General features: G+C 36.8%; 1 protein-coding gene across 2 annotated transcripts in view; it reads right to left on the bottom strand.

The window, feature by feature from the left end:
* The window catches only part of LOC106460211, a 93,181-nt gene that overhangs the window by 52,052 nt on the left and 24,018 nt on the right, over nt 1-17,111 (bottom strand). For both annotated transcript variants that reach the window (XM_022386876.1, XM_022386877.1), the window contains 3 exons: nt 14,675-15,158; nt 9,500-10,045; nt 8,665-8,821 (listed from right to left, as the gene is read on the bottom strand). In XM_022386876.1, the coding sequence (XP_022242584.1) occupies nt 8,665-8,821; nt 9,500-10,045; nt 14,675-15,067 (1,096 nt within the window). In that variant the 5' untranslated portion in view covers nt 15,068-15,158. The remainder of the gene's footprint in view (nt 1-8,664; nt 8,822-9,499; nt 10,046-14,674; nt 15,159-17,111) is intronic.

Raw genomic sequence — 17,111 nt, 5'->3', positions numbered from 1 at the left:
AGGGTAAAGTAGGACAAATTTGGAATGATAAACTGCCTGATGCACAGGGATTGCAAACAACTCTGACTGACAATGTCCACAAGCCAACAACAACAAAAAATACAATTTAAGAAAAGGGTGAAACAAAGAACATGAAGCTAAGGGCTCAAAGGGAGAATGAGATAATGCAGGTAAAACAACTGTAAAATTCCAATTCAGTAATTGAAAAGGACATTTGGGTTGAAAAAATACAAATGGATTTGAGTAGACCTGATAGTACTCAGGATTCAAAAACCTTCCAATATTTGGAATACTGAAAAATAATGTATAAGGATGCCTTATATAAAGCCATCGTGGATAAAGCAAGACCCCTCTCAAATACACAAGCCATAAAATGGGACATGGTAGACACTTTAAGATGAAGAGGGTTTAAAATCCTTTTAATACACCACTGATAAGTATTCCATTTCCATTGATAAACGGTCATGGTTGGCCTACGGAGAGATTTAGTTAAATACAGAGAAACCTTAGAAATTAATCCCTTATGTCAGGCAAAAGACTGCATAACTTCTAAGCATGAATATTGGGTTTCCAAACATCTGAGTGGAGAATGTCTGATCGAGGTTGTCTCAACAGAGACTCTCAATGTGGAAGAGGTAGAGGTGGACATTCCTGCAGATACTGAAGAAGTGGAAACCACATTTGAGCTGGCCAATATGGTGCAACCAAGAGAACTCGACAGGGAGTGGAATAAACCATAGCCAGAACCCGGGGCAATAGCCAAGTCAGTGGAAAGGCATAGAGATGTAAACCTGTCCAGTCCTGACGGAATGTATCTACTGCCAACACTTGAGGATGAGGTGTAGGAGGCCAAAGCAACTGCAGTTGAGAATTCCAATGAGTTGAAAAGGCATCAATTGTTGGAGACCCAAACTGAGAGCAAATCCAATGAAACATCTTGATGTAGCATCCACTCTGTCGGAAGAATCTGGATGGGTCAAGACAAGTGATCTGCAATTAAATTCATCACTCCTGGAATATGACATGCTAAAAGACTGATACGATGGGAATGAGCCATTAGAGAAGATCCAAGGTACAAAAACAAAGGTCTCGAGAATGTGTGCCTCCTGGATGAGAAATCTGAGATACCATCGTGGAATTGTCTGAATGTATCATGAAAATTTCTCCCTTCAAGAGAGACAGACCTTGAACCGTTGTGCAATGTACTGCAATGCTATTGTCGATGGTCCGCCCGAGCCAAAGATCCTTGAGAATATGGACAGATTATTATGGGAACCAATAAACCTGGGAACTGAAGGAGGGGGCCAGGAAACACTATGAGACAACACTCCCAAATTAGCTCCAGAAAGGCGAGAAGCCAACAATGATAAAGTAGAACGTAAACAAGCTGGAACTGTGGCAAACAACACAGGATGGAGAGAAGGAGCTTCCCGTAACTTCCTGAAGGAAGAATATGGTAAAAAAATACTTTCTAATAAAGCGTCTCTACTCAATGAATCCCAACAACAAACCAGGCAGGACACCAGAGAAAGAACTAAATAAGACAATCTGACTGAGATAGATGTTAGCAAAATCCCCAACTCATCCTCAAATTGTGGAAAGAAACATTGATAGGCTTCTGACAAAAGTTGAATCGAAGATAAATACCTCAGGACAGCCGTGAGAGTAAGACGAATCCGAGAAAACTGTGATTTGTTTAAATTGATCACAGGTTCCAATCTAGATCCCCACAGGATCAAAAAAGTAGTCCATCCATTGAGAATCTAAATACACCTCCTCCTGGCAGTGATAAGCCAAAGCATGCTGTTCCGATAAATGTGGGGGACAAAGCATAGCTATCCCATCACATAACTGAGCAGCAAATCTCCCAGCATGAACAACAATATCAGTATCAGGGGATGGAGGTGGCTGATCAAGATAAACCTCTGTTGAGGCCAACCTAGTAAAAGGAGCTGGAAAAAGTGACTAATTTCTCCCCAGCTGGTCCCAAGACATTTGCAAAAGCTGTCTCTGAACTCCCCGGAGAGACACTCTTGGTCCCTATATATGTCTCCATCTCGCAACAGATCATATCACGGACAGCTTCACCTGAGAGTGACCCTTCCCCTAGCAGTTGACAAACACCACATAGCAAAGGTGGAACAGAAGAGGTCTGGTAGGCCTCCATAGTAAAAACACTAACTTGAGAATTCATACCTGTCAGTACATTATTCTTTTTTTTGTTAAAGTAATTTATAAATATAAATGAAGATATAACTGTAGTAACGCCAACCACATTCAAAGTTGCAATGTAAATTGTGAATAATCACAACACTCCAGTTTATAGAAACCCCTGCCAAATACTTTGTCGAAAAAAAAATTATTACATTATCTGAATGAGGTGCTTATATACAGTACCTAGATAGAGGGCACACTGAAGTTGGTGGAGAATTTTGCAAATTAAAATTTTCCAAGGGAATTCAAGTGGGGTATAAAACACTGGAGCAAGCATTTTCAATGCTTAGATGGGCAAATAGTAAAAACCCTGGAGACAGAGAAATAGCTATAGTGTCATCAGAGGTAAGTATGTTTTGGAATAGGGTGAAAAGATAGAAGGAAAGTCTCCTCAAGTATGGTACAGACATCAAGAATAATTTCTGTTGAAAGATGTGCCAGAGGATCTACAGAAGTTGGCACAGAAGACAGTGCAAAAGTATGTCACAACATCAGTGACCCTGAAACCAACTACCAGAAAAGATGCAAAGGATGAAAAACATACACACAAAGATAATGCCAAATCTGTCATGTGGCATATTAAGCTACAGACTAAGTTTTGTACCTTAAGATGTTATAGTGTCACCCACATTTATGCAGTCAACAGAAGATCTGAGGATGTGACTGTAAAGAAAACCTTGTCTGGGTGTAAATTAATCAGCAACTCGAGTAATCACACAAAGAATGTGGTAAGCAGGCAACTAATAGTTGTTAGAATCAGTTCCTGTACAGGACAGCAAAGTAAATTAAAGATGTTAGGACCAAGTTACCTCTGCTTCTTAATATAAGAAGCCATCATTGTACTATTACAATGGACCAAAACAAATCGAACAACAACTCCAAGAGTTGCAACATAGCTCACAACTCCAAGAGAATGAGATGAAATCAGGACTAGAATTAAGCCATGAGCCAGAGGGGTGATTCTAAATCTCTATCATAGAAGCAATCAGACTATTATCATATGTAACTGGAAAAAGATAGCCAAGGTGAAAACTCTACTAGCCATACATTATCTCTCTGAAAACAAGTGTAGGTCAATGGCATTACATTGGAAAAGGAAGACAAGCCAAACAATACATCCCTTACGACTTTACAGTGATCTCAGAGATCACACTGGAGAGGCAATAAATAGGTCTATTTCCTGTGAATAGCTCTCTCACAGTTGAAAATATTAATAACAATGAGGGTACCCAAATGATTAAGCAAAATATTTTAATCCTAAGTTTTTGATTTTTTACACTTCACTAGCTAAACCATTATGTCAACTACATTAATTAATATGGTAATTTTTCATTCTGAACTACATAGGAAATTTGCTTTAATCAGAAACAACTAATGAATAAGTGACAGAAAAAAAAAAATAGAAGCACATACTTCCACAGTCATGCATAACCGTAGTCTCCATTATGTAAATTCAGAAATGAAAGAAAGTAAACCAGAATTCTTGAAATATGATCTCTGCACCTATGTATGCCAGTGATGAGATTGACTAATTTACAAAGCCAGATACAAATGTATTAGTGTGGTATGCAAGTACTACATACCTTGCACTACTGTAGCTTACATTTCATACCTACATAATTTTTAAAGCTCTAATCTAGAACAGGGAAATTGTTAAATCTGGTTAAGGTCATGTGTTAAATTCAGCCTGAGGTCTTACTACATGAAACATGTCCAATCAAGAAACTTATCAGTTTTATGGGATAGTTGTATTGTATCCTACTTTACACATTGTACAAAACCCTGCTTTTCGAATGTAACATGGAGCCGATACATTCAGTTCTTGTGATCACATTTTCTAATTAGTTAGCTACAGAGAAGATTTGAGAATGCAGTTTTGACATTCTCAGACAGATGTTATTTGATCTTAGAGACTCATGTGAGACAATCAAGTCTGCTTTTGTCTTCCTTTGGTTCTTGTCTCATCCCTACTTCTGGTCATATGTGCTTTATTCACTTTGATTATTCATCAGCAAAGGTTTGTCTTTATTTCATCTATTTAATTTGTTTTATCATTTGTATTTTCATAGTAATTACTTTATCACATATCACCTTGCAATAGCCCATTTTAATGATCAGTCACTCTTCAGTTTATATGAACCAGTAATAAAACATTTTTTTTCTATTTCAAAGTTCAACACCGTGCCTTGTCACTTTCTTCCATTTTGTTTGTATTTGTGGCAAAGCTACTAAGGCTATCTGCCACTATTCCTAATTCTGAGCTACTTACCAGAGGAAATGCAACCAGTCAGCAGCGCCTAACTACTCACTACCAATGCTATGGGATTGACTATCACTCTTATAATTCACTCACCCTCAGCTTATAAAGTGCAGGGAATATTTTATGGTATTGCACAGATTCGAACCTGCTGTGCTAGCTCTGGAAACCAGAGTTCTTCTACAGGACCAACCCATATCACTCTTTTTTTCCCACCAAATACAAATTATTACCCTTGTCTTTTTGCATACTAGGTTCTCTAGTTCTCGGAGAGACATGGACCTGATACACACTCTATAAACACTGGTCACAAAAGTAAAAAATCAGTATCAAATCATCAAGGTAATGATGCACAATAAGACTGCCAATGCTTTTAAAATCCATGAAAACATGCAGGGACCTAATGTCAGATAAATGGTGAAGCATAATACTGAAATTCCATCTATCTCTGCTTAAAGCAGGAACAACAGTGGAAAGCATAATGAACTAAAATTAAAAATAACATTTCTAGCTAATCTGTGTCCAGAGGTGAGTTATCATCTTGGAAGTTAACACTTTCCTTAGTTGAAAATATATTTCCAATAGATACCTATTCCCACATCCCCAACCACCCATCCTCCCCTTCCTGGTGCACATTTTCTTACTTGCCTCATCACTCTTCTATTGGTGGAGGGTTTTTGTCATATGATGACATCACCATGTAGTGGTTCAATTCATGTAAAATCATGTGAAAATATGGTAGTAGTTAGTTCAAGGCTAGTGGCATGCTAATCTCTTTGCCAAACACACTGAGGAAGATTGCTAATGTGTGTGGATGTAAGTTACCATCTTGGAAGCCATTAATGCAGAGGTTCACAACCATTTCTATTTTAATACCCCTCTTAGGTATAATGGTTTTTGAGATGGAAAAAAATTTAATTCTGTGTTCAAAGACCATATAAAAATGGGAAAGGAACACAATAATAATGTAAAATACACATTAACTCTTTACAGACAGAGAAGATGTCACGAATATCCCTTAACTTTTTTTCTCCTGACAGTGGAAATACTTAAACAAATTACACAAAATTTAGAACCAACTTACTAACTAGATGTACTTGTGCAGGGTCCGCAAAGTGTTCTGTTTCAAGAGTAAATAAAACCAAAATTAAGAATAATAAATATTTTTATTTCTTGCTTTTAAAGTTCATATGGCAACCATCTACTGGGTCAAAATCTTCCAAGAATTTCACTTGATCAGCAAAAGGATAAGCAGTTAGCTGTAGTTGTTTCATTTGTGCCCGTTGGTGTCGATGGCGTTCTCTATCCTGGGCCCTTATTTGTTGTTGTTGCTCCTGGGAAATATTAGCCCTACGCTGTTGCTGTTGTTTTCTATTCCTAGATCTTATTTCTTGCTGTTGTTCTTCAGACAAACTTGACCTATGCTGTTTCTGCAATTCTCTGTTTCTAGATCTTATTTGTAACAGTTCCTCTGCAGACAAATTGGACCTATGTTTTTGCTGCTGCTCTTTATTTTTTGACCTCATCTCAAGCCGTTTATCTTGGGACATATTAAGCCTGTTTTTGTAAGCCCATTCACGCTTCCTTTTCCGTGTCTCAAGCAGTTTTTCTTCATCTGTGATACTGGTTGTTGACATTCTCTTTCTTGATGCAAATCCTGTTAGACAAAAAGAGATTCCATTTGGGAAATAGGGACACCTTGGCAAGAAAAAATGATATTCAAATCAAAGGTGGACAAGAAAAATGCACAGAATTTTCAAAGGGCTTGATAACCTTGTATTTTTCATCATTAAAGTTCCTTACATGCTACATTATTTATGGGCAAACTCTTTTGCATAAATGATATTCAAACAATACCTGACATGCTTGGAGTAGGCTGGACATTTGTGGACAATTGATGTGTCGGATCAGAAGGCACATTCATTACTAAGGGTGTGTCTAGGTTTTACTTTTCCCCTCCCCTTCAGACTAGGCCTTCAATATGAGAACAATGCCAGGAATTGCAAAGGCGTAGCGACGCCAAAATCACCACGTTTAGAAAATCCTTTTGAGAACTTATTTCTCAACCAATTTTTATCAAATAAGTACCAAAATAATTTTGAAGACCCGCTCTATATGTTTATTGTGTTATTTCAAATATTAGATATTAAGGTATAAGTGTAAGTTTGTGTAAAACAGGCCATTTTTACAATAAGCATTTTTTCACATTCTTCTAAGTCTCCTAGCAACTGCCACACATCCTGAATCTTTGAATTTTCTATATCATCATATACTAGAGCTCAAAATCTTTCAAATGATGTATAATACATAAATATCATGTTAGCAGAATGTATCAGAAGAATCGGTCAAAGACAGACTTTAATTTATAAGTGGGCACGACCACTTAAGTTTGACACTTTTGGTAATGTATTGATGTATTACTTAGAAAAATTGGTTGAAAAATAATGAGTTTTTTGCAAAAAAGCCTGGACGTGCATGCCTGTTCCTTCAAATACAGTTACACCCGATGTGTATACCTTCGGGATAGCGAAAAACACAACTTCACATACACATATCTTGACTTGATCAAAGTCATGCTGTGTTGTAGACTGCAGAGTGCATAATTCTTCTCATGATTCATGGCATGCTCACTCTTCTCTCCTACATGTTGATCCAATATAATATCTGTTATATTGTCATGTCCACAATAATAATAAGCCAATGTAAAACAGTTAAGAATTGTCAAATTAAGATGTACTTCTTTAAATGACCCTGGACTTTTTACTAACTACACATCAGTACAAATTGCAACATTAAGCATCCCTTATGTGATGTCATTTTAGTGTCTACTGACTGACTGAGAACACACTAGTGTGAGTGGTTAAAACAGGTAACCCCCTCTAGGTGGCCTTTTGACCCCCTTTTGGGGATAATACTTAAATAGTATCTAGTTTCAACTTAAATAAATTCATATAATTTGATTTAGTTTATCTGTGTTGTAAGACACTAATAAAAATACTTTAAAAATTTCCTTTCATTTTAGAATTTCAGTTTCTTTTAAAGTTGTTTAAAAAGCTGAAAATAAAAATTCAAGATGATATAGTGTTACTTATTTTTCTGAAAGGGGGTCAAAGACCACCTGGAAGGTTCACCTGTTTTAACAACTCCTACCAGTATACAGTAGTGTGTTGTCTGTCATTCAGTCATTAGACTAGAGAATGATGTCACATAAAGGACACTTAACATTGCAATATGTACAGTCATGACATCTGTAAAACGTGTGCATGGCATGAATCACAAGAAGAATTATGCACTCTGTAGACTACAACATAACATGACACATGAACTTCAAAAGCAAGAAATAAACATATTTGTTACTCTTAATTTTGGTTTTATTTACACTTGAAACAGAACACTTTTGGATACCCTGTGCAAGTACATCTAGTTTTATAATTTAGTTCAAAGGATTTTATTTTGCTTCTATCACAAAACAAGTTCTACAGTTGATATATGTCCAAACCTTGCCACTCAGTTCTTACTTTCTATTCCAATCTGAATTAAAATTGAACAACTAGATATTTGTAAATTAAATATATTTTAAGGAAAAACCAGTTCAACAACTTATATGAAATAAGCTTGATAAAATTTTATTTCACATTATTAACTAGTTATATTTTTTAAAATCCATTAAAAACATGATCATATACTTTTTATAAAAACAACAGTTCTATAAAGTACAAATCAAACTTGATACAAGTCAATTTTAAATTTATTTCGCAATTTTCTTTTTTCTGGTGAGCTTCATAGGTTATTATTGGCATTGAACAAGATCTGGTCTGGATCTATATTTATAGCACTGATAAATATTCATGAGCTATGCACAGGTGTTTCTTGAAACGTGTAAGCAGTGAACAATATATTTGATGCCATCTGGTTTGAAATGCAATGAAATTATTGAAAACCACAAATATGTAAAAACTTTTCATTGTCTAAAAAATTGCAGGTAAATGAACCACCAGTGTAATCTATTGTAGGGCAAGTGACAAAGCATAGATCCCGACCAATATATGGTTCTGGGCAATCTCATTTCATCAACTATCAGATTCAAATCAAAACATTCGGAGCAAAATAGCAAGACTTCATTCATTTTTTACAAACTGCCAGAAGACAAGATGCAAATTTTTTAGCATGTGCATAAATGTATACACACATACCTGTAGTTTTATTTTGCCCTGTAGAAGGCTGAAGTATGGTGATATCCTTTGGTAATGACCCCATTATTACTCCTGTAGTTGTATCAACTAGAAGCTTAGAAGAACTGTTTTCTCCACTCATGGTCTGAACTGATGATGGTTTAGCATTTTGTGGACCCTATCAAAAGCAAATTATTATCTCAAATCTTAAAATACAGCAAATTATACATCTCTACAATGAAAAAACATTCCTTCCTAACTCCACTTGTTTCTTTGGGTATGCAGGTTGAACACCTGAACACGACGATACAATGAATTATTCTAAAGAAATCAACATTTTTACAGCATTACAAAGTTTTTGTAATGCTCTATTTTTGATTATGTATCTTTAGCTAATGTAAAATTAAAATACAGTGTTACACTAAACACATTACGTAGGTCACATGCACATTACTTTGAGGAAAACAAAAAACAACAGTTAATAAGCTGAAATAATGTCTAGTAACTAGCTACTAGAATATCTTTGTAAATTAGATAGACACCTTAAATATATAATAAATTACTACTTTTAGTGAGATAGTTGATAACATGAATTTAGCCACACAAAGTTCTGCTAGCACTGAATAGACAATTTAACTAGTATATGTTATGCTACAGCATGAATCATTTGCTTCTACATTTTTTTTCCCATGCAAGTTCCTTCCCAATAGATATGTGCAATACTAAGTGTATAACAAAATCATACAACTCATCCAGAGTAATTATTTACAAAATCTTGTCACTATAAAACCTTGAGTTTCTGTAGTACAATACCAGATTTCTCTATAAATACAGAGGTAACCTGGACTAGCCTTACCTCTAAAGCCAGAGGTCTTGTAACAATGCTAGTTGGGATGTTTTTCCCTCCACCTGTCAAAGGACTAGTTGTAATTCGATTACCAGAATCTCCTACTTGTCCAATACTGAGCACCTCACCTTCATGTGAAGTATATATGATCTTTACTTTCTCATTTTTGGAGGCCCTTCGTGAAAGGATGTATTTCATTACTTTATCATATTCTTGCTGTGCTTGTCGACAGGCTGCAACTTGTACTGGAGAAAGGACTTCTTCAAAGCACTCCATATAGAGAGCATTCTGTTCAGCATGCGAATAGCCTACTGTAATGGGTCTAATAATGTTTTTACTAGGTAACATTGTAGGTGTCATATTTAATTGTTGTTTTTTTATTAATTCTACCTTCAATGCTTTAGAGAGGCTTAGTTTTACTGTAGAATCCTTCTTGGGTTCTGGCTCTGGTGTTTCACTTCTTACACCTTCCAGTAGTCCATACTCCCTCACAGCACGCTGAATTTTTTCAGCAGCAAGAAGAGCTGCTTTACGAGATGCTCTTCTAACTGGTTTCTATAACAAATAAACAACAAATATATTTAACTTCTAAAAAAAATTCAGGTCAGAATTGAAAAATAATTTCAGCTGTGTAGTATGTTATGATATGCACAAGTATATTAATACAATTTTGGTTTTCAAGAATTTGTCAGTTTACAAAGTGTGCAGCTTCCCAAATGTATCAATAAAATGTGAATGAATACAGTTGTTTAAATATATTTATATATTACATTTACACCTAGATGTATACAATGAAAAGTTTAAGAAGTTTCTAATATTCAGAAAGATATAAAATGTTTTTATGGTAGTTAATCCAATATAAAAATTTTTTATGTAAGTTATAATTTTCCTATACTGAAAATGTATTTCCAACAGGTACTTACCTCCTCTCACAAAAAACTATTCTCATTCACTGCTTCCCTCAATATGCAAAAATATTTTTTCATGCCACAAGCCTTGAGTTCCCACATACCCTACGATCACCGTGGTTCAACTGTGTTTCACATGCAAATCATCATGCAACAACCCTCCACCAATATGAGTGCAACACATCCTCCTAATGGATGCGACTCACTCTATTCGATTCTATCGAACTATCACTATCAGAAAATGGAAGCACCAGTTGTTAATGGGAAGGAAGGTGAGGGGAAATAAATATCTATCGGAAATACATTTTCAATATAGGAAAACTATAACTTCCAATACGATACCTTACCTCTACTCACAGATATAGTTAGAATCCCATATAGTTAGGGACCGGTCCAAGGGAAAGCAAGAAGCACCCTTCGAAAGCATTTGAAGAGCATCCTAAAAGTGGAGATCCTCACAGTAAATGATCCTAAATGGGAGACTGTACCACATCTGTACCAGGTATACTCTATGCCCAGCGTGGAAAGAGGTGTTGCAAACATGGGCAGAAAATGGAGAGAAGAATGTTTGGATTGGGATCCAGACCACATGATATTGGAATCTCAATCCCTCGGGAGACATTAATGTGGGTGAAAGTAAAAGGATGTGCCCCAAGGCGTAAAGTGGCTAGGGTACAACCAACCATACAGGGCAAGTCAATTGCATCCAAAACCCAGTAACCGGCAAATGACATCCATGTGAGGATAGGATGAGAATCATACCACAATTAAGTCAACTACAATCCAAAACCCAGCCAGTGGGAATCAATATTCATGTGGGGGGTAGGAAAGAGGATCATTCCAGCGACAAGTCAACTGCAGTCCAAAACCCAGCTACCGAAAACCAACATCCATGAGAGGGTAGGAAAGATCATACCATCAACAAGTCAGCTACATTTCAAAACCCAGCCCCCCGGGAACTGACATCCATATCGAGGTAGGAAAAAGGATCATACTAACAACCAATCAACTGCAATCCAAAACCTAGCCATCAAGTAGGGGGTAGTAAAGAAAATTATACCATCTTCTCCTCAAGTTCAGCAGACCAGAGGGAGTTATCATCCCCACGAATTTGTGAGCATGTGAGGAAATAAATAATAAGTTACTGATCCGGGAACCCGAGATCCAGACGATTGGAATAATCTAGATGTTCCCATATTGTGCAACATCCCACTCAAAACCAATCAGACAGGAACCACCCCCAGTGCAGTATAATCTTCGGCATATGTAAATCTTCAAGGGATAGTGCAAAAGGAAGAACTGTAGCAACCTGCATGTTCATCCACCATGACCCACAACACATTAGCAATGAATGTAAGGCCAAATGAGTGGGGAAACAGACACACCGATGATACATGTGTGAGGACTTATGTTGATTGGTTCAGCTCTGAATCCAAAACCCAGCCACTGGGAACCGACATCCATGTGCGGATAAGATGAGGGATCCCAACGAAGGGGTGAATTGCAATTTTATTGGTTTACTCAAAAGCTAAAACATCCCCTCGGATAGACTCATTCAGAGATGCAGTGTCAGATTGGAAGACATCTCATCATCTACACCAGCAAAACACCACCACCCTACTCTTAACTGGACGTCATTCAACATTTCTTTATTCATGATGTCATGGAATTTCCAATTAACATTTGGCCCGTTCATGCTTATTTACACTAACTTGGGTTTTTCAACATCTCTACTGCTTCTTCGATATACGCAACCATGTATTCTGCAATTGCATGACCTAAAATAAAAACACATACAAATTAATAAATTGCAACAAAATGTTTATAAAAATGTTAAAAGAATGTTTATGAACTTTTAATAAATAAAATCTAAGTTTTCCTTTATCATTTTCTTTGCAAACAATTTATCCATGTTGCACCGGTACCCAAATTGTAACAGAATGTTTATAAAATTTTAATAAATGAAATCTAAGTTGTTATTTTTTATTCTCTTTGCAAATTTTTTATTCAAGTCAGACCAGTTCCCAATAACCAAGGAACAGGCCTAGAGGTTAGAATTAGTAAGACACTATCTATCTATTTAACTTTTTTAATTTTAAGTTTTTAATTATATAGGGTCTAATCAAAAATAAAGAAATGCTAATTGTTATCCTTACCAAGGAATTTTGAATCCAAGTAGCTGGTAACTACTCTGTTGTCTGACCAATAGTGCACATGTACATCCATCTGGTTTTTTTGCGAATTCTTATTTAGGCTCTCATCAAAAAGAACAGTGTAGTACCCATCCCAATGTTTTCTAAAAGACGACTCTTGAAATGTTCAGCTAGTCCAAACACACATAAATATGATTTTCTCTCTCCACAACTGAATTGTTTTGCAATTTCGCTGTCTGGAAACATTTGGCTGAATAATAATGAAATTTTTTCATTAGATTTGTATGAATGATGTTTCGACACAGTGTAAAGTGTCCACAAAATTTCTGCTTTATGATTTTCTCTCTCCACAACTGAATTGTTTTGCAATTTCGCTGTCTGGAAACATCTGGCTGAATAATAATGAAATTTCTTCATTAGATTTGTATGAATGATGTTTCGACACAGTGTAAGGTGTGCACAAAATTTCTGCTTTAAGAACATCATTTTTGGTACACAATATCCACGTAGAGCTAGGCTTATTGAGTGTACTAGTACTATTCGCACTAGTACTAGGTCTAGTAGGCCTCAAATTGCTTGACTCATCAATATCACCACTGTCATTGTCGTTGTCACTGGCATTACCACTGGCACTGCTACTATGGACACTAAATCCAGTTGCACTCATAAATTCAACAGATCTAGGTCTAATTTCTTTTGATTTTCCAACAAAAAACATATGCAATCCCCCATAATTTGTGGCCTTCATAAGATCCTTATGCTTTTAACTTTTACTATATGAAGTCAGGGCACTCAATCCCATTGAGGAGAGATCGATAATTTTGTTACAAATTGTACACAATGCTTTGTGTGTGTCCCCCTTTACCTCTCGAATCCACTGCTTTAAGTTTGTATCTAAGAGCCATGCACGGTTAAAAATGGAAACACCTGCATGCATCACATTCAAATACTTGCATCACAATACAAGTGGTGCGAGGTCATGCACGATTCGCCATGTGACTCACTCGAAAACTGCCAAACATATCAATTTCCAAAATTTGCTGAGTGTGTGCACAGCGGTAAAATATGCGACTAAAAACACGCAGCCGGCAGTCAAACAATGATGTGATTATTTAATTTTTTTTAATCATATTAACTTTGACAATTTATCCCGTACTAATACGAACACTCTAGATGTAGTGGTATTTTTACAAATAGGAAACAATTTTTTCTTAATTCAAAATTCAAGGACTTTTCAAGGATAGACCTAAGTTCAAGGACTTTTCAAGGTCTGTGCAAACCCTGTGTATAAGCCACATCCCCTAAATGCAGTAAGATAGGTTACAAAAGCAATTGAAGAGAAGAAGGATGGGCCTGATGGAGTTGGGAGTTGAAAAAGACACCCCCAAAAGACAAGACTGTTAGGTAGCTAACAGGAAAGACTTCTTCCACTGGAAAATCCAACCACCCAAGCTGCATGAGAAAGAAGCAGATGAGTATGTATGTTGTGACAACTCCAGTTCGAAATGAGCTGAGAGAAGCCAGACAACCAAGTTGTAGTGTAAGTACAATTCCCCAGCATGCTGAAATCATGTAAGACTCTGACCTCCCGACAAAAGACTGATGGATCTGAAACAAGGTCAAAGGGTAAGATGTGTAACTGGTACCCAATCCCGTGACGAACAAATCTAAGATAGCATCATGAGGGATGAAAAGCAGGAAAGTGGGTATAAGAATATGAAACTCTACCTTGGGCATCCTCTGTCATGGAGAAATGGCCCACCAGAGTGTGATAAACAAAAAATGTCTTGACTATAGCACTGCCAAATGAGAAATGATAGTTTGGTATAATTAAGTAGAGGGAGTCACATGCGTCAGGAGAGTATGTTGCATTCCTATTGGTGGAGGATTGTTGCATGATGATTTATATGTGAGACACAGTTGAATCATGTTGATCGTGGGATGTGTGGGAGATTAAGGCTTGTGGCATGCAAAAAACTTTTTGCATACAGAGGACAGCATTGAACGAGAATAGTTATATCTGTGAGAAGAGGAAAGGTACCATATGGGATTAAAACTATTACAATGATAAATATATATATATAATTTAATATAATAAACATGGGTTAAAAAAATTAAACTACCTCTTCTTCCTTCTTTGTTTCAGTGGTAACTTGGTGGGTATCCTTATCTGAGCTCTGTTTATCACTTTCAGAATTATTTTCCCCTTTCTTTCCTTCAATATCATCATATTCTCCTGTGTTATCAAAAACATCTACAGCAGGAACAGATTTCTCCTTTGAAAGATATAGAGATGGCAATGCACTTGCTTTTAAGTTTCTTTTGACAGTTCCATAATCTTTTGATTTGAAGTGTAGAGAACACACTCTAGTCTGATCAGATATTTTGGAATCATCTATGTCAAGCAAATCAATCCATTGATCTTTCACAAAGTCATCTTTAGGAAGAGGGTGAAAAAGTAATCCTAAATTTAATTCAGAGTTACTTTTACAAGAACCTGCTGCACAAACCCTCATTTTGATGCCTTATCTCTGTCTCAATGTACAGGTTCCAGGTTAATATTTCATTGTGCACAAAGGAATGTTTTGATCCACACTAATATTATAACTGTGAAATAAACAAAGCATATAAACAAATTAATAACATTTATGACTAAACACAAAGCACTGTAAACAATGTAAAATATTAAATATAAGTTAATTAATAAGTAGAGTTTCCTAGATTTTCTTAAAATGTTTCCAGTAATACTTACCACCACCGACAGTATAGCAATTTCTCGATCTCTAGGGTTTCCACTCTTTACCCATCTAAGCATTTAAAACACTTGCTCCAGTCTTTTATACCCCATTTGAATGCCCTTGGCAAATTCCAATCTGTAAAATTATCCACCAACTTCAATGCACCCTCTATCTAAGTACTGTATATAAGCACCTCATTCAGATAATGTAATCACTTTTTTATAGACATAAACTGGCTTTTCGTGGGGAGGTAGGGTGGGAGAGTGTCAGCAGAGGTAAGCATTATTGGAAATTCATTTGCAATTCAGGAAAATGTTAACTTCCCAAACATACTTACTTCCACTGACACTTTAGTTAGAATCCCACATTAAGAAGGTGGAGGGGCCATTGAAGGTATGAACGATACAGAAAGCATCTGGATAGAAAAGGAGTGTACCAAGATAAAGATGGTATAAGAGTGGGGGAACAAAACTAAATCCAGAACAGGTATGCTCTCCACCTGGAACTCAGTTCCTATATCAAAGGTGGAATAGAATATGAGTAATCATCAGTATAGGCCAGCCCAACCAGATAGCAGAAGTTCCACAACTCCGAGTTGGAATTAAGGGGCCGTGGTAACTATATCCCATGTTGGTGGCTATTGTACCACAATGTCATACACTTTTGATTGGATCCCAATAGAATGATACATTTCGCATCACTGGATTCACAACGAGAGAGTAAGTAATGCTGAAGAAGTCCAAAAGGCAACACCCCAGGCTCAGAACGATGGGATTGTGCATACAGTACTCAACTAAAGGAAGAGAACTCATCCGGTCTGGAATTATGAACATTCATCCTCACTCCCCAACCAAGTGGGCAAGGAGTATTTTGCTTGCCCCTCAAATTATGGAGAGGACGTGGAACCTGTGCTCAACCAAGGATCTAGGATGGGACCATTTTATGTTCAGAATTATGAGGACATTGTGGACTTCCATCCATGAACAATATATGAAACCAATATTGGTCAAAGAGAAGGATCATGCACATCCAAACTGGATAGCTTTGTGTCAAATCTGAACAGGAATTACAAGTAGGCTCCCACAGAGGTTGGTGTTACTCCTACTGACATCTAGGAAAAACATCCAGGGATCAAAGTAGGAGGGCCCCCAACTTCCTCATCTTCTCCAAAAGTATAGGAACACACTTAAACACTCTAGAGGAAAAGCCTCTGTCCACCCCACCCAGTGAGTGGAAAGTGGAGGTGATAAGGCCTCCTGAGCTCAACTAATAAAGTCTGGGGGGTAACACACATTGGGGAGTCCTGAGGAACAGTGCTCTGGAAAATGTGCAATAGGTGAACCAAGCTGCCTACATTTTTAAAAGCAAACCAATCACGATTTATTCAACTTGAAGATCAGCAGGGATGAACAGGATCCCCTTTAGCTTTACTCATGATAATCCATAAGTGGTGGTCCAAAACAATAAGTAGGCACCTAGATAGTCTTATGGAAAACCACATTTTGACAGAGACTCTTGCAACCTGTAGTATTATAGTCAAAGTGGTTGCTAGTGCAGAATTGAAAAGAGAAGGAATACCTGCCTGGGAAACACTCACCACAGAATGGAATCCAGTGAAAAATAAAGGGACTCTGGAATTAAAAGAGTATATGATTGAGGTAAATACTCACCCCTGGTTTAAATCTAACAGATGTGGTCAAAATAGCTACATGCAGTAGACAAAACCCTCAGTAAACAGCCAGATCATGTAAGTAATGAGGTAGGAAAGTATTAGAAGTAGTCCACATACCAGCCCGCATAATGTCTTCCAGAGGGCAGTTCA

The sequence above is a fragment of the Limulus polyphemus genome, unplaced genomic scaffold (genome assembly GCF_000517525.1).
Source record: "Limulus polyphemus unplaced genomic scaffold, Limulus_polyphemus-2.1.2 Scaffold729, whole genome shotgun sequence".
NCBI lineage: Eukaryota > Metazoa > Arthropoda > Merostomata > Xiphosura > Limulidae > Limulus > Limulus polyphemus.
The sequence above is the reverse complement of the archived record's forward strand: the minus strand, read 5'-3'. Positions and strand labels throughout refer to the sequence as shown.